Source organism: Melospiza melodia, chromosome 4 (assembly GCF_035770615.1).
Source record: "Melospiza melodia melodia isolate bMelMel2 chromosome 4, bMelMel2.pri, whole genome shotgun sequence".
Classification (NCBI taxonomy): Eukaryota; Metazoa; Chordata; class Aves; order Passeriformes; family Passerellidae; genus Melospiza; species Melospiza melodia.
Genome location: NC_086197.1, coordinates 73,683,317 through 73,706,744, shown reverse-complemented (window position 1 = coordinate 73,706,744; position 23,428 = coordinate 73,683,317). Strand labels below are relative to the sequence as shown.

The 23,428-nt window shown below is 40.2% G+C and overlaps 1 protein-coding gene and 1 long non-coding RNA gene across 4 annotated transcripts in view; one reads left to right on the top strand and one right to left on the bottom strand.

The window, feature by feature from the left end:
* Positions 1–13,615, top strand: part of LOC134417677 (uncharacterized) — a 65,266-nt gene extending 51,651 nt beyond the window's left edge. For all 3 annotated transcript variants that reach the window (XR_010027608.1, XR_010027610.1, XR_010027609.1), the window contains exons 2-3: positions 11,929–12,033; positions 12,912–13,615. This is a non-coding gene — a long non-coding RNA (uncharacterized LOC134417677). The remainder of the gene's footprint in view (positions 1–11,928; positions 12,034–12,911) is intronic.
* Positions 1,729–23,212, bottom strand: SLC38A4 (solute carrier family 38 member 4). The gene is made up of 16 exons (XM_063155168.1): positions 23,076–23,212; positions 19,060–19,290; positions 18,197–18,287; positions 16,788–16,903; positions 13,797–13,870; positions 12,233–12,325; positions 11,694–11,775; positions 11,520–11,602; positions 11,352–11,410; positions 10,689–10,967; positions 10,493–10,572; positions 9,305–9,405; positions 8,234–8,358; positions 5,507–5,651; positions 4,435–4,532; positions 1,729–3,040 (listed from the first exon to the last, which is right to left on the bottom strand). Exons 2-16 carry the CDS (start codon positions 19,176–19,178, stop codon positions 2,939–2,941), a joined length of 1,647 nt encoding a protein of 548 aa, XP_063011238.1. The 5' UTR covers positions 19,179–19,290; positions 23,076–23,212; the 3' UTR covers positions 1,729–2,938.
* Between the last annotated feature and the right edge of the window lie 216 nt (positions 23,213–23,428).

Here is a 23,428-nt window from a genome sequence, read left to right as displayed (position 1 = left end):
CAGACAAGTATGTAACAGTGGGAAAACCTGCACCTGCAATGACAGGAAGTATTTATACATAGTGGCACCATGTGGTGTGGGCTCCTATACTATAGTTAGTGATATACTATATTTAGTCCCATACTATATTTAGTTGCCATACCATGTATCCCAGCTAATCCAAAGAATGAGGCATTCAATATCTCACAGATAACCCCACTTTTAACCCCAGCCATTCACCATACCCAATGACATCAATGCAGCTCTATGAATAGATAGAAAACAGGGAATTGCCAAAGGGTTATTCTATGAAGGGGCTGCCATCTTGCTCATCTGCAAATACATGGATACACAAATTTCTCTCTTAAAAGGGAATGAAGTTTTAGCAATACCTGTGTTAAGGCTACCACCTTGACTCTGCTTGGTTTTCAAACAAAAATTCTTCTTCTGCTGGACTCAAGCAGATGAAGAATAATCTGCAGTCTTCAAAAAATTAATTTATTATACATTAATGGATGGTCTAATAACAAAAATCCTCCCCAAGCCTTCTGTCAACATTGCAAAATGAATAAGAAACTCCAATAACCAGCATTCACAGCAGAGCTAATAGTTAGTGAGCAATATTGCCCTTACTCTCACAGTTTGCAGCAGCAGCATATCACTGTGACCAATGCATTTTAACTCAAAACCTCAACATTTTATGACCCCTCTACCCCTGTATTTTTTTCCATAAAAAGGAAGTGAGTTATGCCATAGTTCTGTTACTTTTCTTGAGGTCATCTGTATATTTTGGGTGGACTACATGAATTCCTAAGTCTCTACACTCAGCTGTAGTCACAATACATGTTTTAACTCTGAAGTAAAGATGCAGTTACAAATTCATGCATACAACTCTCAGTAATAGTAACAGGAAGAGAGGTATGGTGGTGTTTTCCTACTAATTCTGGTCCATGTTAAAGTTCTCTTCAATAAAAAAGCAACATTATTCATATTTATTGGCTTAAACTAAAAATATTATTGGCACTATTTTCTTTAAAAAATGCAGAGGCAGACTTAGCATTCATAAGGGAGTGTTTCCCAGTATATTAAGGATACAGTACTCAAGTGAGCTTATAATACTGCTCAGAAAGGAAGCATTTAACATGAAATATATATATTCCTTTCCATTTATTCTGTAAGTATGCACAATTTATGCACACACAGACACACAAACAAATAGAATTTTATGTGAAGGCAAGGTGGGAGCACAGACAATTTTTGAGTACTTCACAGCCTTCTGAATCTGCAGGTTTTTGAGTAAAATGTGTTTACTCAACAGATTTCCGAGTCAGAAAATGAAAACTCCTTTAACATAAGCTTGGATTTGTGTAAGTGTGATAAACCCAACAGTGGCACCTTCCCACTCCTCTCTGCTAAAGAGTCAGCAAGACCCCTCTGGCTGATTTTCCTTGATGTGTGCAGAGAGCATATGTAGTGAGTACTCCACGACACAGCCCAATTCATGATTTGACTGTTAATTAAACATGAACATAGCATGGAATGCAATGCTTTTTTCCTTGTCTTGCACAGCTGTATAGCTCAATACACTTGAGATTGTCAATAATGCTGTTACCCTTGCATGACTTAACCATACAGGATGTTGTTAAATGCTGATGTATGCATAGACAAGATGAGGTACAGCAATTGAACAAGTAATTCAAATTTGTGGTGTACAGTGGCAACACAAAATTTCAAGACATGTATCAAGAATTCTCAAGAGGAAAACATCTTGAAATTTATTATAATGTAAGTAGTAAACATATGAATGTGTTTTTACACAGGTAGCAGTTAGGTCTTGCTACAGGTATAGTTAAACCACTGGTGAATAAAAACAGACCTTTTACAAACCCACCAATTCAATATGTTTCCTTCAAAATAATATTAAGTGTGTGGCTATGAAAACAGAGTGACACATAAAAAAATCAAAAATCATATACCACAGGATAACATTTTTATGACTAGAAGAAAACAAAAAATTATGTACATAAATACATATATTTTTATATATAGCAAATTACAGTTTCCTGCACTGAACATTTATCAAATACACAAGTACTGAACAATACTGGATAGGGTGCTTTGTCACACCTTGTGGTCTCCTTAAATTCCTGTGAGAGTGGAAGACAAGTTTTTATGGAGGATACAACTTGTTCAGTGATGTAAGCTCACACAATAATTAAAAATTAAAGAACAAAAAAAACCTTTACTGCAGAAATGACTGATATTTCCAGCACAAGCATCTTTAAAAACAAAGTGAGAATACTCTACTGTTCTTCAAGCACTTGCCCCAACAGAGAATCTGTGCCAGAGATATTTATTCTGTACAACAGCTGGGTGATGAATCTGGGCAACAAATCTAACACTCAGCTTTGTCCACTGGCTTGTCAAAGTCAAGTGGAAAGCTTTGTCCACTGTCTTTCTGACAGGCAGGTCAGTCTATCAGGTACAGAGGAATCACCTTCCAGATCCCCTCAGAAACCACAGCCTTTCTCTTGGACCTGGGCAGCCACTCCCATGACCTTCTGATTGAAAATGAGGCACTGGCTGGTTTTCTGGCCATTACCTTCCCAAGGCTCTAGGAGCTGTGGTTACTATCATCATGGGAGATTTTGAAAGGGGTGACACCAAGCTGTTTTTGAGGACTGTATACAGAGTTATTTTGGTTTTGAAAACAGAAAGCATTCACACCACACTTTTCATTTCACCTGGCCAGAAATGCTAAGCTCAGATTCCTAATGCATAAATAACAATCCTTATTGACAAGGATGATGTAGACTCCATTGGGTTCTTATGACCCTACCAGAAACTGTCTTCAAAGTACTCCAGTTACTAGCTAGGAATAACAATCCCATTCAGATGTTCTTCAGAGCACACAATACAAATATTTGTGTTATGAAACGCACTTGGTTGTCTTCACAGGTTAATGATGTCTTGAACTTGGGGGATTGTAAATCCAGTCCATTACAATAAGAGTCATACTCACAAGCATGAAGATTATGCCAACTATGAGGAAAATTAGAGCCTGCAATTATGAAATGAAATGTAATTAATAAAGCTAGTGACTTAGGGGTGGTAGCTTATAGATTGCCCCACTGGATCTGCATTAATGTAATACCCATGGCCTAAGTTTGGCTTATTCTATGTGACTAAAGCCCAAGTAATATTGTACAGGGATACACGAATCAGAGTTAGTCCTGTGAGAATATCAGTCCAAGAGAGATCTGAAAACAAGCCACTTTGGTACTGTGAACAATAATAAAAAAATATATAAAAGAAACATCTTTGTTTTTTATTATTAAAAAATGACAATTTTTCTGTCAATGGTTATAGTCTTTGGAATTAAAAACAACTTCAGAATAAATCTGCTGAATCCTTATTAGACAAACAGGTAAGCCCATATCTCTTATCTGACAGTGTTTCTGTACATATTCAAGGGATTCAGATATTTGTAGTCACCCTTTGCTTTAGTGGAGCTCTAGTTTACCATAATCTGTCCACCCTTAATAATACTCTGTCTTTGTAAAATAAAGATGAATATTGTATGTGATCTCAGTGCAAGATGTGAAATTCTAGATGTGCCTAACACATACCAACATGAAGAGTGAACAAAGACACATGAAAAAATATTCACAGTCTCTCTACAGAGAGAGCTCTCTAACAGCTGGAAAAAAACATTGTAGAAATAATTTCATCATAATAAATTACTTTTATACTAGAAGTATGTATCAGCCACATGACTTTTGTGAACATATATGTATATATATATGCATATATTCCCATCTGTTTACATTATTTGCCTAAATATATATTTCATCAATAACTTTTCTAATTACATTTTCAAAGAACGTTTCCTCAGTGATAGTTAAATCTGCAGACAGTTATTGATGTTCAGGATGAAAGGCATTGCAGTGGCAGTCCAGCACGACATAGACACATGCTGTGCATAAATGATAGACCTTCATATAAGGTCTATGGATCTGTCACAGAGGAGAGCTCACTATTACTTATTTATCTCTGCAGTGCAATTTCCTTCTTAACCTTGACCTCAAATCTTCCTGTTAATCCACAGCTGGTCTTCTAGCTTGAACCATCAACTTCTTATAGACTGTCTTGCTGCTATTTATGAAAATGCAGGTGTTAACTGGACTTTAGATCGGATTAAGTAAGTCTCTTTTTTCTAGTGGTTTAAGACACATTTTATCCTAAATACTTAGGTGAGAGTCAGGAGCAGTAGGCCTCTAAAGGCTTTGTCTTGAATCCCAGATGAATCCCACTGCCCAACCTGTATTTTGAGTGAGACACTACCATTTAGGAGCAAGTGCCAGATGTTGGAAGTCAATGGTCTGAGTGCTAATGAAGAGTGGAAATCTCACAACCTCCTACCCTTTCTTTTGCAATTGTCCCCAGTTCTCTTACCCCAATCTTCTGAGGAGACCTCAGGGGTTCCTTCTTAACAATTCTCAGGTAGAAGGCACCAGGGAGGATGAAAATCAACATCGTAGCAGAAGAGGCCCCTGGAAGAGAGAGCAGAGCTGAGTGCAGCATCATTGACAGAAAAACAGAGTGGTGCACCTGCAAAAGAGAGCCTGTGGAGAGGCAACTGCCATTCTGAGCCCAGCTGTACAAAGGGCTCTCTCTGTAGACTACATTTGTGGAGAGCTGTGGATGTCCAAACACTCATTTGGGTGCTTGGGGCCTGAAGAGACACTTGTTACTGGGAGGGTTTTTTCAAAGTGGTCTGGCTGCCTGTGGTGGAGATGTCTGCACATCAGCTGAAGCCTGTCTGCTGTCAGGTGAAGCAAGGACAAATGGACATTCCCAGTAGGATGACCCTGGAAAGCAGCTATTGAATAGAGAGTGGATGATCTGTGCCTAAGGAGTGCTGACTCCTCTCTGCTCAGCAGAGTTCAGCATGAAGACCTGGGAATAAAAGGCAGGGAGGAGCAAACCAGCTGCAGAAATCCCATTGAGGTACCTTTCTCAAGGGATCTGCATCCCTGCATCCTCAAGCACTTCAGAGCAAGGAGACTCTTCATGGACGTCTTTGGTCAGAGGCCAAAACTGACCAAAAGAAAGTGGTAGGGAGAGAACTGTTAATGCCAAATGAAATGCGTCACTTTTCTTCTTTTTCTAGCACAATGCTTTGGAAGTCAATACATTTTTTCATGCTATAATTGCTTGAAACCAAAGCTGATTTCCCCCTCCTCCACATGTATTAAATTCCCTTTTGGTCAAAATGGGAATTTCTTACCAGTTTTTATATCGGGATTATTGGATTCCTTGTGCCTCATGCAAAGTAACAACAAGGTTGGGTAGCTTATACCTTTGTCTGTCAGCTGTTTGGGAATCCTTACGTTCCCTTTAAATTCAATTTGTGTTTATATTTACTGTGCTGTAAGACTCAAACAGATATTGACTTTCAGTCCATGAATGTAAATATGTTGTAGAAAGGACAATAGAGTCAACAAAAAGTATTTATGAAACCTACCGATAAATCCAAAAATGTCTTTAATAGTTGGGACAAAAATTACAAGCAGATCATTAAAAGCCAAAATTACTGCTGCAATCAGGAAATGTCTTATCCAGCTGAATGGCCTTTTGGGAAACAGCAATGCACTGATAGATGAACGGATCTGCAAGATGAAAGACAACAGGGAAAGTAAAACAACAGTTAATTTATCTTTGCTTTCAGTTAAAAAGAAAATCTATATTAGTTACATCTGTTGTGAGAAATTCTGACTGGAAAAATATGTTTTCAGTCTTTGATTCCCATAATATAGTCTCACTCTGATGTAGGTTTTTGAGAACTGGGTTCACAGTTTAATGCAGAAACTCAAATATTTGCAGTGTAGGAGAAAGTCAAGTAAATAGGGTGTAAAATCAGGGACATGAAATCTGTTCAACTGAAAGATGCTAATATCAGCAAAAAATCCTCAAAGAGCCCCCCCACTATAAGTACTAATCAGCAGGCAAAAAAAAGAGCATGCGTGAAATATGAATTGCTGTACTCCTGAACCTGATGAAAATCCCACAAGAATTCTGTCATTTACTTTTCTGAGAGATAGAGGAAGCTGTTGTACTTAATCATTAAATATATACATATACATATCTGAAAAGTAAAGCATATTTTTCAATGTCACTTGGAAATTATAACCCTAAAACCAATTGCAGAGGATTCTTTTTTGCTTCACTGACTTTCTCACACATCAAGGATTTTTTTTGCTTTCACAATATAAAAGATAGTAAGTAGAAAAAAAGGCCAAAAGCAAATCCATTTGGTAGCTCGAGATGATGTTATTCTCAAGTACCAAAATTAACTTAAAAGTTGGTATTTAGAATTTGAACAAAAATATTTTTACACTCCAAAAAACTCCAAATGCACTCCTGTTTGGTTGTTTTAAAATAACGTATAATTTCTTTCAGGTGAGTTTGGCAATTAAATAAATATATAGGGCTCTCTCACTGTAGTACATCACTAGAAAACACACCATGAGTTTTGTATTTTATGTTTTTCAGGTTGATGTAAACCAATACTAGGAAGAGGGAGGCAAATTTAAAATATTTTGTCCAGTTTTTGAGTTGGTGTAAGATAGGTTTATTACACAAAAAACTCTTCTGCCTGCATTCCTGTGAGCTTACTGTCAGCATATTGAGCATTATTCCTTTTGTGACACAATCCTTAGAAAGAAGTTATCAAACTGAAGTTTTACAGTGACTAATGGTATATAGATCTATATTTAATTTATTTTTCTGGAAATGCAATGACTTTTTTTTAATAAAAGACTCTGACTACTTTAAGAAAATATAAATGGGATGATTAATTTAAAAAAGTAGTTGATATAGTTATACTGCTTATTTGAAGGAGTAAGATCTGCTGAGATGGCTGTCCTGATAGAATGTGTAAAGCTCTTTGGTATTCTGGTTTACAAGAAAAATACATTTTCTCAGGAGTAATTTTAATGGAAAAATCAATGTTGTGGTTTCTAGCTGCTAACTATTCAAATATTAAAATGATTATACAGAAATCTAAAAATACAAAATGCTGCACCTGACAGACAGATTTCTTCAATGCCCTTATCTTGCTTTCCCATGAAGACTGATCAATTTGTTAAGACTAATTTAAACATTTATCCACTGGTTTGAACATGATTTTTAAGGCAGAGCACTGGAGCTCTCCAAACTAGAGGACTGACCACTCAGGGTGCCTTATACCTGTTTTTTCAAAATTTTTTTTTAAATTTAGTTGACAACATTGAGCAGTGATCACTGCTCTTAGGCATTTGTCAGCAAGCCTGGAAACAGTAGCTATGCAGAGTGTGTATTGCACCCAGGAAAAGAGAGCAACAGGACCCCCTGGTTACTCAGATGGGAACGCTGGGCTGTGATGCAGCTTGCTGGGAGCCCTCCTGCAGCATGGTGCTGGCCTTGTACGTGCTGTACTCATGAGACACCAGCCTCCCAACACCAGATTATGAGGATCAGCTATTTTCTCCTCTGCTGCCTGGCAGCTCAGGAAAGACATGAGACTCAGTTTTTTACATTCAGGGGCCTGGAGTTCTGCCCACTGGGAGAGATTGATTCCTGAGGAGGGTCAGTCCCTCTGCAGAGCAATTTGTTTACTTTTGTCTTTCTGTCCCTGCAACTGTGGTTATTGTGTTTTTCCCAGTGAAGAGCACACAGAAGTTCCAAACTTTGCTCGGACAACTGACTGTGCAGCTCTTTTACACTTCTTTTTTTTCTGGCATTTAGTTTCCTCACCTGTCCACAAACTCAAGCCTGTAAAGTGAGCACAGGGCCCTCTGTCCCTGTATTTCAGCAGCCCAGTGTGGGAGTCCTGCACAATGTGTGACCTGAGCTTCATGTGTCTGTCCTAAGTTTGGGTGCTGTAGTAGGTGCCTGTGCCTGTATTAGGAAACCTCATAAGTGGTTTCAGTATATCTCCAAGACTTTGGTACTTGGGACTGCTCTGACAAATAAAGTACAGAAAGACCCAGGGAGACAGACAAGTAATTCCTGATATATTTATAAAGACTAATTTATTTCAGTCTTTCAAATTTTGCAACCCTAAATGCCTAAGGTCCATACTTGGGTCAAATGAGAAAACAGACCTCTCTAAATAAAAAGCTCAGGCTTACTTTTCTTCAGTGTTAAAATCTGTGCTGATCACATTCAGTCAGTGAATATGGAATACCCTGATTTCAGCTCTGTTACTTACAGGGAAAAGGACAAGGGGCACGGTCAGGGTCACAGCCACCAGCACTGCCAGGCGAACTGACAGCAAAAGAGTGTCAAATGTGTACACTTTAGTGTATGTGTGAAGAAGCTCATCTTCAACTTCTCCTACAAAAAGGAAAGAGAAAGGAGTTAAATCACTTAAGCAGTACCTTGCACATTTAAAAGGATCTTTATACTGCAGCCAGATAAGAGATAAGATTAACTTTAGTCCAACTGCTGCCATTAGATACAAGTTATGGGCTATACATGAAAAAGGAATTTTCCCACTGTGAACTGATACTAGTCCATCATTCAGAGGTGATGAGGGTAATGCAGCTCTGAGGTGATGCTTTGTACTCTAGCATCTTTAACGTGACTTTGAGAAAATCATTAAGTGGATGTACATATGAAACAACTCACTGAACTGTTACTGAACTGCTCCTTTTGACCTCCACCCAGATGTCTCAGCTCTCAAGCAGAGCCCTCTTGCCCCAGTGATAGGGAGCAGAGTGTGCTGTATCATTCACTTCTCTGCTGTATGGAGGGACTAACAAGGTAAAAAGAGGTGGCGTTTGCACAAAATGGTGTGCTAATAGTGGGACTACTCTGTTTGCCCATCGGTTACTTTAGCTCATCCAGATTTTTTTTACACTAGAATGATTTGCACCTGTTTTTCAGCATAGATGAAACTGAACTAGTGGCGTCAGAGACAGATTGGATAGCACTTAGTAGTGTCATGTAAAACTGTTGAGCGCTGGAGTATTTTTAGTACTCTTGGCCTTTGCCAAGAGTCAAGTTTACGGCAGCTTCTTGTCTGAGTTCACAAAGTCAAGGGAAACAAGACTGGCCCCCCAGCAGGTGCCTTGGAGTCTCTCACAGGTGAGGCCTGACAGTTGGATAAGTCCCACAGTTCACTCAGAAGGTTACAGACTGTGTATTATAATTGAATATTGCTTAAACTTGGATTCAGGCCCCCAGAAAATGCATTAATACTTGACTCTTTGTGATAGAACCAGCCTGCCTGCGTGAAAAAGTGAGGGAAAATTCTGCAGGGAACAGTGTTTTGACCTACCATAGAAGGTAAGATATCCAAAGAGGGCAGCCAGAAGATACATGATAAGCATGCCAGTGATGGAGATGTTTGAGACATTCTGCATCCGCTTTCGGGAGCGACTGAAGAACAAAAGAGAGAGAGTAACAGTCCTATAAACCTGTATTTGTACAAGAAGTGCTCTGAAGGATCTTAACTCTCTGACACACCCTCACCAGACAGAAATTTCATAGCAAATATATTGGTTACATAGAGCTCTTGATGCTTTACAACTCTGTGCAGAGCAGTGCAGATTTAGAAAATATGTTGAAACTGCATTTCTATTGCTTTTTCTGTGGCAACATAAAAATGTGCCACATTATTTTGTATATCACTATTTATTAAATGTTAATCTCCAATGGTATACTTTAGGTTAAAAAAATGGAGGGATGAGAATTAAAGGTCTGTTGACAAAATAGACAAGAGTTTTCAGCCAACTCTATGTGAACATACCCTTATATCTACATAGGGCTGTTCTGCAGGTTCAAGAACCCCTTGCAGATCACATCCTTCCTCCATAAATCCTTTGGTTAAAGAAAATCTTCATCTTATAGGACCTGCAAGCATTTTCCCAAGTCATATTAGAATTTCTATGGCTTCTGAGGTTAAACCTACTGAAACAGGAGGTAATGGTTCTTAGCCTCCTTGAGTTTTGCAACACACCCCCCTGTAATGCAATTTTTGCTGTTCAGCAAATGCCTTTTTTTAGCCCTTCCCAGCTATTAGCTCTGTGCTGTTTTAAGCAACTATATTGGATTTTTGATATTTGTTAAGCAAAACAGGCTGGGTGAAGAGCCTACCAAAGACACCCAAACCAATGGCATCCCAAGAAACTTTAAGAGTAAGTGCAACTGACGCAGACACAGAACACATTTAGGTATTATTAGAAACCAGAATTATCTCAGTGCAACCAAGTTTGCCAGTTTATTTCTGATCATTTGAAGGACTTTCCATATTCCTCCTTTACTAAGTAATATTGATCAATGCAGTGGTTCTCTGTCACCAATATCTGACTATAAGACCAAAGCAAAGCCAAAATGTGCTTACAATGGAAAGCAATAATTCACTATCATGTGGGTGTTCACACACCAGCAATCAATGGATAACAGGTAGAAGATTATCTCTATCTATGGTTAACTGGAAGTATTGGACAAAATTTAAGAACCTTACTCTTTGAGTTCACTGTATATTGGTAGCACCTCAGGGTGGCATACGAAAGCAAATGCCAGGATGGGTATTGCATAGGCAGTCTGTAAAATAAAGTTCCCATTAGTAAGAATGGTCACGGCTGCACCTCTGACTTGGCAGGCAGCAGTTTAGCTGTGGTACAAGTGGTGGAAGACAAGTTCTACAGGATCTCCCTTACCCGTGAGTTGAACACAAAATATTTTGGCTGGCACTTGTCACTGTTGTCGCTGTGTGCTTCGTATTCTACACCGCTTTTCGGGGAGATATCTTTTGGCTCCTCAAGGCTTGGGAAGTGCCCAGCTGTGTTGTCCATCATGAAATTCACACCAGAACTGAGTGACTCATTTGATAACATGACCAGGTGCATTGGCACTGTGCTATTGGTGGCGGTCCAGTTTTCAACCCCGTGGTCCATGATGGGAAGAGGACAGGGTATTTGGGATTTCTTGAAGATCACCTACAAAAAGTAGACAATGTTATCAGAAAAGTTCCTCTATAGGAGATTACACATCTGTGGTATTCCAACAGAAGTATAAGCAGACACTGAGAAGGAGAGGAAGCAAGAAACAAAGTGCTACCAATTCTGCTTCTTCTACAAATATTTGTTGTCAATCTGCCTCTGCTGTTTTCCTGCTTTATTTTTTATTCTCAAGTGTTTTTTTAACTGATTTTTTTTATTCTGACTTCACCTATTGCTGAATAGGTTGTTGATTTGATAAACTTGCAGGGGCTATCCTAACATAAAATTGCCACAGTACAAAGTATAAAAGTATTTAAGGTTTACAGAGTATTTACAAATACAGTGTATTTGTCTGGAGACAATACCAAAACAGTCACCTACCACACTGACAAAGAAAACCATACAGGTCAGTGAAAACCCACTCGTATAACCAAGATAACCTGTGCAGCAAGAAAAACAAAACAAAACAGAACAAAATAGTTCAGTTACATAAAAATTCACAATCCTTAAAGGACTAAGAAATGAGTTTAAGCAGGGCATTAAGCTTACCTAAACTTTTTAGAAGGGAGAGGGGAAGAATAATCACAACTGTTACAAGTATGACGAGGTAGTTCCCATTAAGGTACCATTCTCTAAACAGGAAGAATAAAAGTAAAAATAATCATCATTGACATCAAAGTGAAAATTTTTCGTCTCAGGTTCAGGCTGGGAAAAGACACCTACCCAGAATTCTCCTCAAGTTTCATAAATGCTCTGATGACTTCAGGAAGTTCATATTTAATAATAAAGAGGTAGCTTGACATTGCTGGAAAAAAACCCAAACAAAACAAAAACCTTTAGATAACTGAGTTTCCAAAACTGTCGTTCCAAAAAAAGAGAAAAGTTTTTGCTAAAGTAGAGGAATTAGTTCTGTTTAAATAACAGTGTGACTAAATAAATAAATCCTTTATTTTGACAGGCTGAGCCATAGTCAATGAAGAGAATGGCTAGTTCCTTGAGGATGGTCAGTCAGGCCACTTTAGCCATCATTGAAGCTTCTTCACTGGCCATGGAGAGATCCCAGGTAATTGTCTTTCACCATACACTGAAGTGTCAGGTAGCTGAAAAAAGTGAGATGAATTCCTCATATCCTTCATTTTTACAATACAGTGTATGCTGTATCTGGCTCATCTCTGATGCCGTTTAGCCAGACAGAGGAGAGAATGAAATCACTTGTGTTTTGTAGGAAGAGCATTGGAAGCTAGATAACTTTTGTCTCTTACCTCCAATATTCTGCATTGTGACTGCAATGAAGACACCACACTTCCCAGGCCAGCCAAATGCCTTTGCTCCCAGTTTTTCATATATTAATGATCCTGAAAAAAAACACCAAACAAAATCAAAACAAAAATATGGGCCACTACATTAGTGTTGTGGTTTGAGGGGAAGTGAGTTTTTTGGGATGCTGTGGTCACATCAATGGGTGTTCAGATTTGAATATTGGCACCTGGTGTGGACACTGGGGGACGTGGATACGCCTCTGAGAACACAGGGGTTAAAAGCAGAGCATTCCCAGGAAACCTTCTCTTGGCTTCCAGTGGGGAAAGAGTTCGGATCCCTCCCCAGGCCCAGCTGCTGGCTAGGCGGGGACGGGGATGCCACGCAGCCGGGTGAGGTAGGCCAGGCCTTGGACAGAGGTGGGAGGTGAAGAGGCCCCGCGGATGGAAGGGTGGGAGAAGCACCAGGAGGCATGAGGCAGCTCCTCCCATGACAGAGAGAGGGTACAGCCTGTGCCTGTGACTGTGCTGCCTTGGAACTTGATAAACATATGCCGGCAGCACAGCCGAGAAGGAGAAGGGGTGGGGGGGGGGCTGCAGCAAGAAGGTTTCCGGCCGCTGTGGGAGATCCGGGCGGGCAGAGCCCGAGATTTTAACCCTTTTTTGGACAATGAAAACTTCACAGAACATTAACCTTTCCTAGAAGAGAGATAGAGATGAAATGGAAGAAAAAATGGGCAAATGTGATGAAGGTTCAAGCAAGTGAACGATGTTGGAAGAGCAGAGAAGAATCTTAGGTGGGAAGAGTCGATGGAGTTGCCTTAGCTGGACTTTTCTTGTTATAGCCATGGACAGAACCATGTTTCCTGTGATACGGAGACTGCATCCAGGGGGAGGCAATGGCTCAGAGCCAAGAGAGTTCAGTGTTGGTACCCCTCGGCCCCAGGGGGTGAAATTTGGGAGGGGCTGGTATCCCAAAGGGGAGAGACTGTGCTCTTTTTGGAATGGGACAAGGCATCCTTAAAAGGACAACCCTAGAAGCAGCTCTGGTCCATGTGCAGTGGTGAGAGCACTGGGCATGGAAGGAAAGGTGTCACGATGGCAAATGTTCCCCGGGCGGTGCCACGAGTGACATGGAAACACATGAAGATTCAACAGTGTTTCCTGGGTAAGCCTATGGCACAAGAAGGACTCCTCTCCCCTTGATGAACTGAGAATTGATTATCTAAAGGGTGGTGATGGACTGAGAGTTGGTGGTCTGAGGGATGAATGTATTGGAAATTTGGTGGGGGGAGGAAATATTTTTGGAAGGTTTTCATTTTTCCTGTGTGCTCCTTTTTACATATAGTTGTAGTGTAGTTAATAAAGTTTTCTTTTCTTTATTTCTAAGCGGGGGCCTGCTTTGCTTATTCCTGGTCACATCTCACAGCAGACACCAGGGGGAGTGTATTTTCATGGGGGCACTGGCATTGCACCAGCCTCAAACCACGACAATTGGACATACTTGATAAATTGCATTCCAAGGTAAAATACATGCATGCAATACAGATTGTGAATCACAGCCTCCTACCTCCTTCTTTTGATATCTTCAGTAAAAGGTGGACTGAGTAGAGTGACAATATTGCTACGCTGAGCAGCAGAACTCTGCAAGGCAAAGCAGAAATCAGAATCCTAAGCAGGATATCAGAGGCACTCAGTTGATTTGAACATACACCTGCTCATTCTCATGAAGTTCAACATGTCATAAATAGCTTTCAGCAAGTTTGTTCTTTGGTCTCCCAGGCTAAATGCAGAGCTAAGTGTCAATTGTAGCTTCCTTGTGAGTGCAGTTGTACCTTATACACTCTAAGTGCCCCTGAAGGCTTGTTGAAGTCCAGTAAGTGCTAGTTCTGTGCCAGTCCACAAGGACAAAATCTTATATCTTAACAAGATCCCACTAAAGTAAACAGATTTCTATGCAAGAATCTGGTCTTTGGACTCTCACCTGCCCACTGACCTCTCATTTTCAAATCTCTCCTTAATCAGAGCTGTCAAAAAACCCCACAAAAATGAAACCCAAAAGCAAATTGTAACTGGGACAACTTCAATGCTATCTCTTGGTCACTGGTCACTGCTTTTGACTTCTGGCATATCACTGTGTAGTGGAGGTTAGTTGCCTGCTGTGTGAGTACATTAGAAATCTTGCATCATGTTAAAGCATGGCACAACACTGGAAAACCTGCTCTTGGAGCACTGGTAGCTTAGCTTGTAGACTTAGTCTGCCTGAAGATACTGGTACCTGACTTCAGTAATTCTGATTACTGCCATGTTTCTGCCACACAACAGGTGAATCCTATGTGATTTCAGCTATCTGCCTCTTGTAAACGGCTTGTGAAAAATGTAGCTTTGTATGAGATTTTTGGGACACAGCACTGTGCACAACATATCTTATTACCTTAACCATCTTGTCATCAGCCTGCCCAAGTGCTGGTGAGGAAGAGAATAACATGACAGAGATAGAAAATATGGAAGCACTTTATCCCATGGCTGAACAGGAGGTTATGCCCACATCTCCCACACCCCTGAACATGAGGTTTGGTACAGATATAGGAGACACTGACAGCCAGGTTCATAAATGAGTCTAGGAGCAGACTCAGGCCCTGGGGCTGAGTGATGAACCACCAGACCATCACAATGTCCTCTGAAATTTCCCTCTTCAGGAGAGACAGACAGTGCTACTACTTTGGTGTGGGCAGGGCTGTCTCCTGCTGTGGGCTCATGCAATATGGTAAGGGGGGGATCATGTCTGAGGTGATAGTGCATCCTGCTGATGTGGCACCCTCCTTGATCAGAGCTACCCATACAGCTGCTGTTCAGAGACATGATCTCTGTGTCCTGACACATGAGATGGGGTAAACCAAAATCCTCCTGGTTGCACTTGCTAAATCATGCTGGGCAGCAGAAATGTTGCTTTTGGAATTTTGTGAGCCTTCTATTTTCCTTCACCCTGTAGAACACCTTCCAGCATGAAAGCACTTGGGCAACATGAGAAGAGTAAATTACAATGCTGCCAGCATCATCTCAATTAGAATTCATGTCCAGCAGTTTCCATTTAGTAGATGGGATTTTTCTGTCCCACTAACACTAACATCACGGGATGTGAAAACAGAGGAACTTCAAGCAATTGGATAACTGCTGTAGGGGTAACAGTATCTCCACACAAGTTCATATTTCTAAATAAAAATCCTTCCTTTACCAAAAGGGAGAATGTTCTCATTCAGAAAATATGGAAATAGCCTAGCAAAGAAAGTGAGCTGTGGGGGGAGGTTTTTGCTTTAGCATTACTCCCTACTTTAGCACTGACAACAGAGCTAATATCATTAGGCTTGTATCAGAATTTTTCGCCACCTATCAGTATGATCAGAGTTTCAAATAAAGATATTATGAAGATAATATTTTTCCCTGTTAGCAAGGCTTAACATATCACAGTTTTCTTTCCAGTGATCATTTATGAGCATACCAGTTAGTACAAGTGCTCAGAGAAAGTGGAGGAGAAAAACATCCTACATTTTTCTGACTCTGACAAAATGTCAGTTTTAGAACTGGCTTCCAATTTTTGCTCTGCACATACTATATCTAAACCAGTTGGGAGCAGGTGTTATGAAGTGCTTATACAGAACAGCATTTGAATCTACAGCTAATTTTCAGTTAAAAATTATATTGGCAAAACAGGAGATGTTTCTTAGCAACTGTAAGCTACATGTAAAATTTTAAATGCTGTTGCTGTTATAGTTACACAGTCCCCACAAGCAAGATGCTCTATAAAAACATGCTAGATTTCAGTAATGTCAAAAATGGCTAATTGTCACACAGTAATATCATGGTTTATTCCAGTCTCATGAGAGGCTAAAATTAAGGCTTCAAGCTAAAATTAAAATCAATAACTTTAAAAAAAATATTTTTGATAGAATTCATCTCATTAAAAGGAGCCAGATGTTAGCCATGGATTAAAAAACTTCCCGTGGCTATATGTTACTCTCTATCAAAACCCATTCTGTGTAGATACTGTTTGTCAGGCACAGATCAATGCTGTCCTTTGTGCACATTGGGTACAGACAGACTTGGAGCAGCAACATTAGATCTGTGAATGCCTTTGCACTCAAAGCATGTTGACATTTCAGATGATATCGAATGCTCTTCTTCCATTTCTACATAGTGATTAGATGATTGGGGTGATGCAAACATATTTGTGGGTGATTTAATTTCCTTGTTAGATTCCCATAGTAAACTGGCAAGATCGATCTTGTTATTTTAGGACCAGCATGCTGTTCTTTCCTTCTGTTTTTTGACTGTGCAGTATCAATTCACAGTCATGTTTCTAATACAAAGGAGGTCTAAAATTTCGGCAGTGAATTTTCAGCAGTGGATGGTTCCTTGTGGTGGAGCTGAAATGCTCTCATTACAGAGGATCTTACAAGAATCTTCAGCTAACAAACCAAGCTTAACATACCACTGTAATCATAAAAACTTCAGCTCCAGCCCCCTGCTTATATTCTATTTGCTTATTTTTCTATGTACTTACATGAAAAGGATAATTCCTGTGTTGGCCATGGCATAGGAGAGCCCTAAGATGCCACTGCCCATAATGGCATTGCTGAGGTTGAACGAGGACATTCCAAAGGAAGTTCTACCCCTGTGCTGTTGGGTTCAAGAACAGAAAATGGCAGTTCATTTGCATTTTACTGAGCATGACTAGCTAATTACCCTCATTGCTGGTGTTCCCTATGCTCCTCCCTTGATGCCTAGAGGTGGAGCTTTTTCAAGGTTCCCAGGCCCAGAGGCACTTGCCACCAAAAGGAGTCTATCCCAAAGACAGCTGTGCTGGTAGTGTTTGCCTCTTCCCACTCTTTCATTGTCTCAGTCAGGAGGAGGTTTGCATTCCTGACGGGTGATTTAGGTGACACAGTTACACTGGCTATGCTGGCCAGCCTCCATGGAAACACATGCTCTTATCAAACAGGTTTCCCAATAACCAATTTTTAAGTATTCAGATTTTTAAAAAAATTAGTACAACAGATTATTGAATTTGTGTCCAAGTAAAATGCACTTTTTTGGGGGGGAACTAAAAAGGTGTCTGGGGGGAAGAAAGAAAGGAGTGCTGTGTGCTTAGGGCTGGAAGCAGAAGAATGGAAGAGGGCAAAACCTAGGAGAGAGGGGATGGTGTGTGAATGAGTTACAACAGATACCAAGTGGAAAAGAAAAAGGGAACATGGCTCTTAATTTTGGTTTACAATTACAAACAATATTTTTGATGTTATGTGATCATTCATTAATAAAATCTATAACACCACTGATAAAATAATGCCTTTCATTTAATCAAATTCACTAACAATTGAGTAACATTAAATCCCAGCAGAGAGGTACCCACATGCACGCCCCAGGAGCTGGTGCTGTGCTTCCACTTGCATGTGGAGCTGTCTAGGGAGTTGGACGTGTGCTGACCATGTAGAGCTCAGCATCATAAAGCCCAAACAATAAGGTTCTTTCTCTAAAGCAGTGCAGCTGAATGTAGATTCATTTACACAGATGCTGGAAACTAGAAATACAAGCATGTATCCACTAAGGCACAGATCTATGTGGCTATAGGAACAGCAAAGTCCTTCTGAGTGCAATGTCCTGTCAGGAAAATGGGTGCAATGCCCCACTGTCTGCACATCTCAGCTGAGATTACATGGAGATGTTACTGAAGCTCAAGTGTGATCTAAGGAATTTTTCTGATTACTTGTGTAGGAAAGATTGAATTTTACTTGTAAGATAACAGAAAGGGTTTGCTGCACTAACTGTTAGAAAATGTGTTTATTCTTTGAAAGTCAAGATTTTGCTGGCCAGCTCCAGAGTAATTTTGCTTACTGACAATTTAAGAAAAAAATCAGGTCAATAAGATCTACTTTGTAAGCATTAGTTCATTCATTTAAAAAGAATAAAACTTACATATTCTTCATCATAGTCCTCCAATTTCTTTTTATCCAGATATCCATTTGTAAGGAACTTCTGACTTTCTGCATCATCACTAGCAAAGGGACTGAACATAAAGAAAAATAAGAAAATATTAGATAAAGCTTATGATACACATTTTATTTGAGTGGTGCTTTTTGTCATCACTGGAAAATTTCCTTTGACATTGCTCTGAATATTTAAAAATCCAGCAAAAAAAAGGTCTGTTCTCCCGTAAAGTTCTCATATCCAATAGCATATTTTCATCTTTGCTTTGATTTGGAATTTAGTTTTAGACCCAGTAATCTTTGAATTACACTTGATTGCAGATCCATACTGTCAGTAACACGCTGAAGCTGAGCACATGCTTCACATCTGGGGAACAAAGACCCTTGTTGGAGATACGTGCTGGAGGGAGCAGTGACCTGAGAGCAACAGACTGATGGCTGGTTTTGAGATGTCTTTTTCCAGCCACACAGGTGCTAGTGCTGTGGTGGGTTCTGCTGGAATGTCTGAGGGCGGGCTGTCCCTGTTGCCCTCCATTCCTTGCCCTGGGAAACACTCCCCCATCAATGTGCTCAGGCTGAACTTCTCTGAGAGTGTATTAATTTACATATGTACCATCCGACTGGAGTAGTTGGAAATTGCCAAGGGTTAATCTGTGTTGGGAGCCTGATGATATCAGTCCAGGTGGAGGCAGGCAAGGGGGGACCTGGGCTGCCTTGCTGTTCTGGGCACACTGTCCTCCAGAGCACAGAGCACGGAGGGTCAGTGCTGTGGGGAAACTTCTCACATGTCATTAGTGAAGATTATTTATCGATTACTGCTTTCTAGCCTTAACAGAACAGAGAAATGCCTACCTGCTAATTGCAGCCTTTTCTGAATCAGCCGGCTCTCTGTAGTTGTCTTCGAGGCTTTCCCCACTGTTGCTCTGATCGTCAGGTTCGATGTTGACTTTTTGCAGCTCCATGCGATCCATTAGAGCGGTCAGCGCTTTCCAGCACACACACTCGCTTCTTCAGGGTAAACAGCACTGTGCCGTCTGCTTGTGGGCCCTCTCTGTCATGCAGGGACTGCCAGAACACTCTGTTCTGCAAACAAAACACAACAGAACTCAATAGAGTTTTCTTCAAATTAGATAAACCAGTGTGAATTGTTTGGTTTGTGCTTGATCTTTGTAGTAGCATTAAGAGGGGAAACTGTTGCAGACTGGGAAAATTCTGGGCAAGCATAAAAGTCTCTTTGTATGCCAGCACTTGGTTCTCCTGTCTCCCTTCAAATGGTAAAGGGTGCAGAGGCCAACAGATGCACAGTGGATATCCAGCATCTGGAAAAAATACAAAGCCAGCAGAAAAAAATTTCCTGAACTGTTGCTTTGGACTTTCTAGGGGAGGGTGATGCAGAAACGTTTTCTGATAAAAACAGGAGTATAGCAGTATTTAGGCTATCCCATTTGTTGCAAGATTAATGTTGTCACAGGTTTAAATGTTTCGTAGATTTGTCCCTTTCACAGGGATCTGACAGAGGTGAGCATCTCTGTATGACCATTTTTTGGTTATTAGGAGGTGCAATTCTGATAGGCCAGTTTCTAAGGGGACTGGTGTTTAATTCTTACTTAACCCGTCACTGGAAGCTCTGTCTCACACAGGATTATTACATGGGTATTAGACTGATTATCTTTACCCCACGAGAAAAATTCTTGCCTTTTAGAAATCATATGAACTCTTTATTTATTGTATGGACCAAATGAAATTTTATGACCCAAATTTACAAAGAGAACTTCACTTCTGGGATTTCAGCAGCTGTGTGCTACAGACTCATCTGTAGATACGCTTGTGAATTCATTTGTTGATTATCAGATTCAAGAGGAAAACACTGTTCAAGAAATGCTGCAGTTCTGCAATCCTTCTCCCTTGATGCATTCTGTATTTCCATTCCACAGCTGAGGGGACACCAGTGAAGGCAGCGAGCAGAGATCAGACAGCACACACCTGGGGCCACAGCTGCAGTTCCCTGGGCCTTTACCTGCTGCCTTGCAATCAGGCACGCTGGCCAGATTGATGACAATTTTCATAAATATGACGTGCCAAATGCAGCTCGGCATTTCATAATAATATCAGAAAATATTGCAACAAATAATTTTCTAAGTCTGGCTCTTTTCAACATTAAATCTGCAATTATTTAATAGCCTCTCTCTCTCTCTTTGCACTTATGTGTGTATAGGTCCAGCTCAAAGACCAGACCTTTGCTGTCCTCTGATACTGATCATATGCTGTTCTTAGGAACATCTACAAGCATATCTGTAGTGGCAAGATGTTGGAGTGCATGTATTTAAAATGCACATATAAACTTTAAATACCAGTCCTGGAGGTTAAAGCTGACTCCAGGCCAGAAATTAATGTCAAATTCCTTGCTTCTTACTAAAAGCATTCACCCAGACCAGACAACTGAAAAGGAGAAGCAATATCACAGTGCATTAGGAAATTTCCTACCAGAGAGAGCGGCTGGCTCTAATTCTTTCTGCTGCCTCACGGAGTGTTTGTATGTGTGGGGGGATGAGTGACTCAGGCATCAGGGCAGAGCTGCTGGCACTCACATTTCAATGCCTGGGGGACTCTGCTTGCTTAGGATATTAATAACTCCATGAGATAAAACCCAGTAACACTCTCCTCACCCCTCCACCCCCAACAGAGCCCTGACAACTGTGGTTTCATTCACAGAACTGTCTTCAAACACAGACACTGCCCTGTCTGAGAAAGAGAGTTTTTCCAATTCTTGATGCTTATTTTTAATCTGTGGTGTAGAAGTCAGGCAAACAAATCTATCTGTGTTCATCCCTGTTCTGGTAAAGGGTAAAACCTCCTCTGTGTGCACTGCCTAACTTTTGTTGGAAAAATATCTTTTCCAGAAGTGGCAGTCCAAAAAATACAGATCTTCAAAGAGATGGGAAACGGAGGAAAAGTAAGCAAAAAAGTTGCCAGGAGTTAAGCTGCACAAAGATTAGGCTGAAGATGAAAGCCTGTGCAGCACAACAAACAATATGGAAAAATTGACTGAAAATACATGTTACAGCATAAGAATCATCTGGACATTGCCCTGTCAAACATTTACACAAGTTGTCTGATTTATGGACGTCATCTCAAGAGGCTGTGTAATCACTGCATAAAGCAACGATTTTCTATTTTATTTTATTGTTTTAATCTTTGAATTCCTAAAAGTCTTCTGGTGAAAGCACAAAGATTCAGTTGGCAAAATTACATCTATTGAGAACCTGCTTTCTTGCAGTTGTAATTTTTTAGGGAGAGGTTGGTAGAACTCCAGAGGTTTATGAACCACGAGCAGAAAACCATTGGCATAAATATGGGGAGAATGAGACCCATGAAACAGGACTGCTATTAGATCTGAATATTGCAAACACTAATTACTGTGATTATGACCAATGGTGCCTTTGAACTTCAGTAAAACTTGGCCGGGCTGGTCCTTAGTTGGTGGCAATCCATATCTTCAGTTCCTAGCACTGCAGATAGTGAGGGCTTTGGGAGATGCGCAGGCACTGGTAGCATGTTCTCCCCACAAGTAACAGAGAAGCGCCAGAGCTGTCACTGCTTCACCTGAGGGAGACATGGGGTGACCCTGTACCTCTGGAGGTGTCACTCAGCCTGCAAGATATTTGGATAAAGGGGATGCACTGACATTGGGCTCTCAGTTGCACTCCTTCAGGGGTTTGTGCTGGTGGATTGCTGCTCCTGGGGGGACAGCCAGGAACCAGGGCAGGGATGGTGTGAAAGCACAGCCATCAAGGTTGGGCAGGCCTGGGCCCTGCCAGAAGCTTTGCCTGCAATATTGGAGGAAAACCACCAAAGTTCTCCTGCTTTAGCTGCCCTGGGATTTAATGCTTTCTGCTTCAGAGTTATGATTTTGGTGCCTAAACATACAAGAGAAATCTCTTAGATTTCCAGTGTTCCTCAAACTTGCCCTCAATACAATGATGTTTTTGCTGCCTCTTGTAGCATTTGGCTGAACAGAAAAGATTTTTCCTAAAGTATGGTATTAAAATGGAAATACTCATTGCAGAAGAAATTTACCTATTATTAGAGAACAGTTATTTATCTCTATAAAACTAATTTTCCTCTTCAAGTATAGGGTACTGCTGTGCATCATTTATTAAGTAATGGTTTCCAGCAATGATTTGGAAAATTATGAAATTTTTGGCATCTGATTTCACAAGGTTATTGATTTCTGTCCAGTCTGCAGTTAGAACATTAGGCGAATGGACAACCACTGGGCAAATAATGCTGGGTCACAGATATGACTAACACTTTCATGGGTTTTGCAATATCAATATTTGTAATCTCTGCCATGGTATCCAATGTAGCGGATTTTGCCAGATTCTTCGTCTTCATGACAGTGACTTTATAAGGTTATTGTCTATGTGGCTATTTCAAAATGAAATAAGTGTTGCAGCTGTCAAATAAATAATTAAAATGTAAAGCCCCCTTTCCCAAATTAATTTGTTCAGAGAAATATTAGCCAAGTAACTCATGAGCCTGGATAAAATTTCTCAGAAGATAGCCAAGGGCTGCAAAGGCAAGCAATCATTCATTTCTTAATTGACTGGGAAATTTTGAATACTTTTGCTGTTCTGTGGTTGCTTAGGTTTTGATTTTCTGTACAAAAGAGAAGTCTAAATTTAATTCCTGAAGAAATATCAAAGATATTTGCCAGTACAAATTAATATGTCAGTAAATCTTAAGGAGTCTATCCTTCATATTGAGCTTATATTTAGAGATTAATTAAATTTATAATTCCCAATTTCTGAAGATATGGCCAGTGTCTAAAATACATTGATAAAATTTTATAAAGAAAAAAAGTTTACCTCTGAGTTAAGCGGGTTCCTTTCCTCACTTGCTAGACAGGTTATATCTTTTGGGAATTGCACCTGTAAGAAAAAGTTTACTCATATGCAACCTAGAGCAGTTGAACAGTGATTTAAAGACAAATGGGAGTGTATGGGATGAACCAATCACCAGCTGCTACACCCAACAACTCCCTTTGACAAACTTGCGTCAGCTCTTTAAAAAAAAAAAAAGGGGAAAAAAAGAAGAAAGGTAAATCAGTTTATTGGAGCACACTGAGGGCAAACATCTCAGTTACCAGAGCTATTTGCTCTCTGAGCTGAGCCCTATTTCAAAATGCTTCTCCCCAGAACACACCACCCAAGCTTGATCA

Coding starts and splice junctions, on each gene's coding strand:
- SLC38A4 (XM_063155168.1), bottom strand. CDS start 19,178: ATGGATCGCATGGAGCTGCAAAAAGTCAACATCGAACCTGACGATCAG. Junction 11,411..11,519: donor CTCCCTTCTAAAAAGTTTAG/GTAAGCTTAATG, acceptor CTTGCTGCACAG/GTTATCTTGGTTATACGAGT. Junction 10,573..10,688: donor ATTTTGTGTTCAACTCACGG/GTAAGGGAGATC, acceptor TTTATTTTACAG/ACTGCCTATGCAATACCCAT.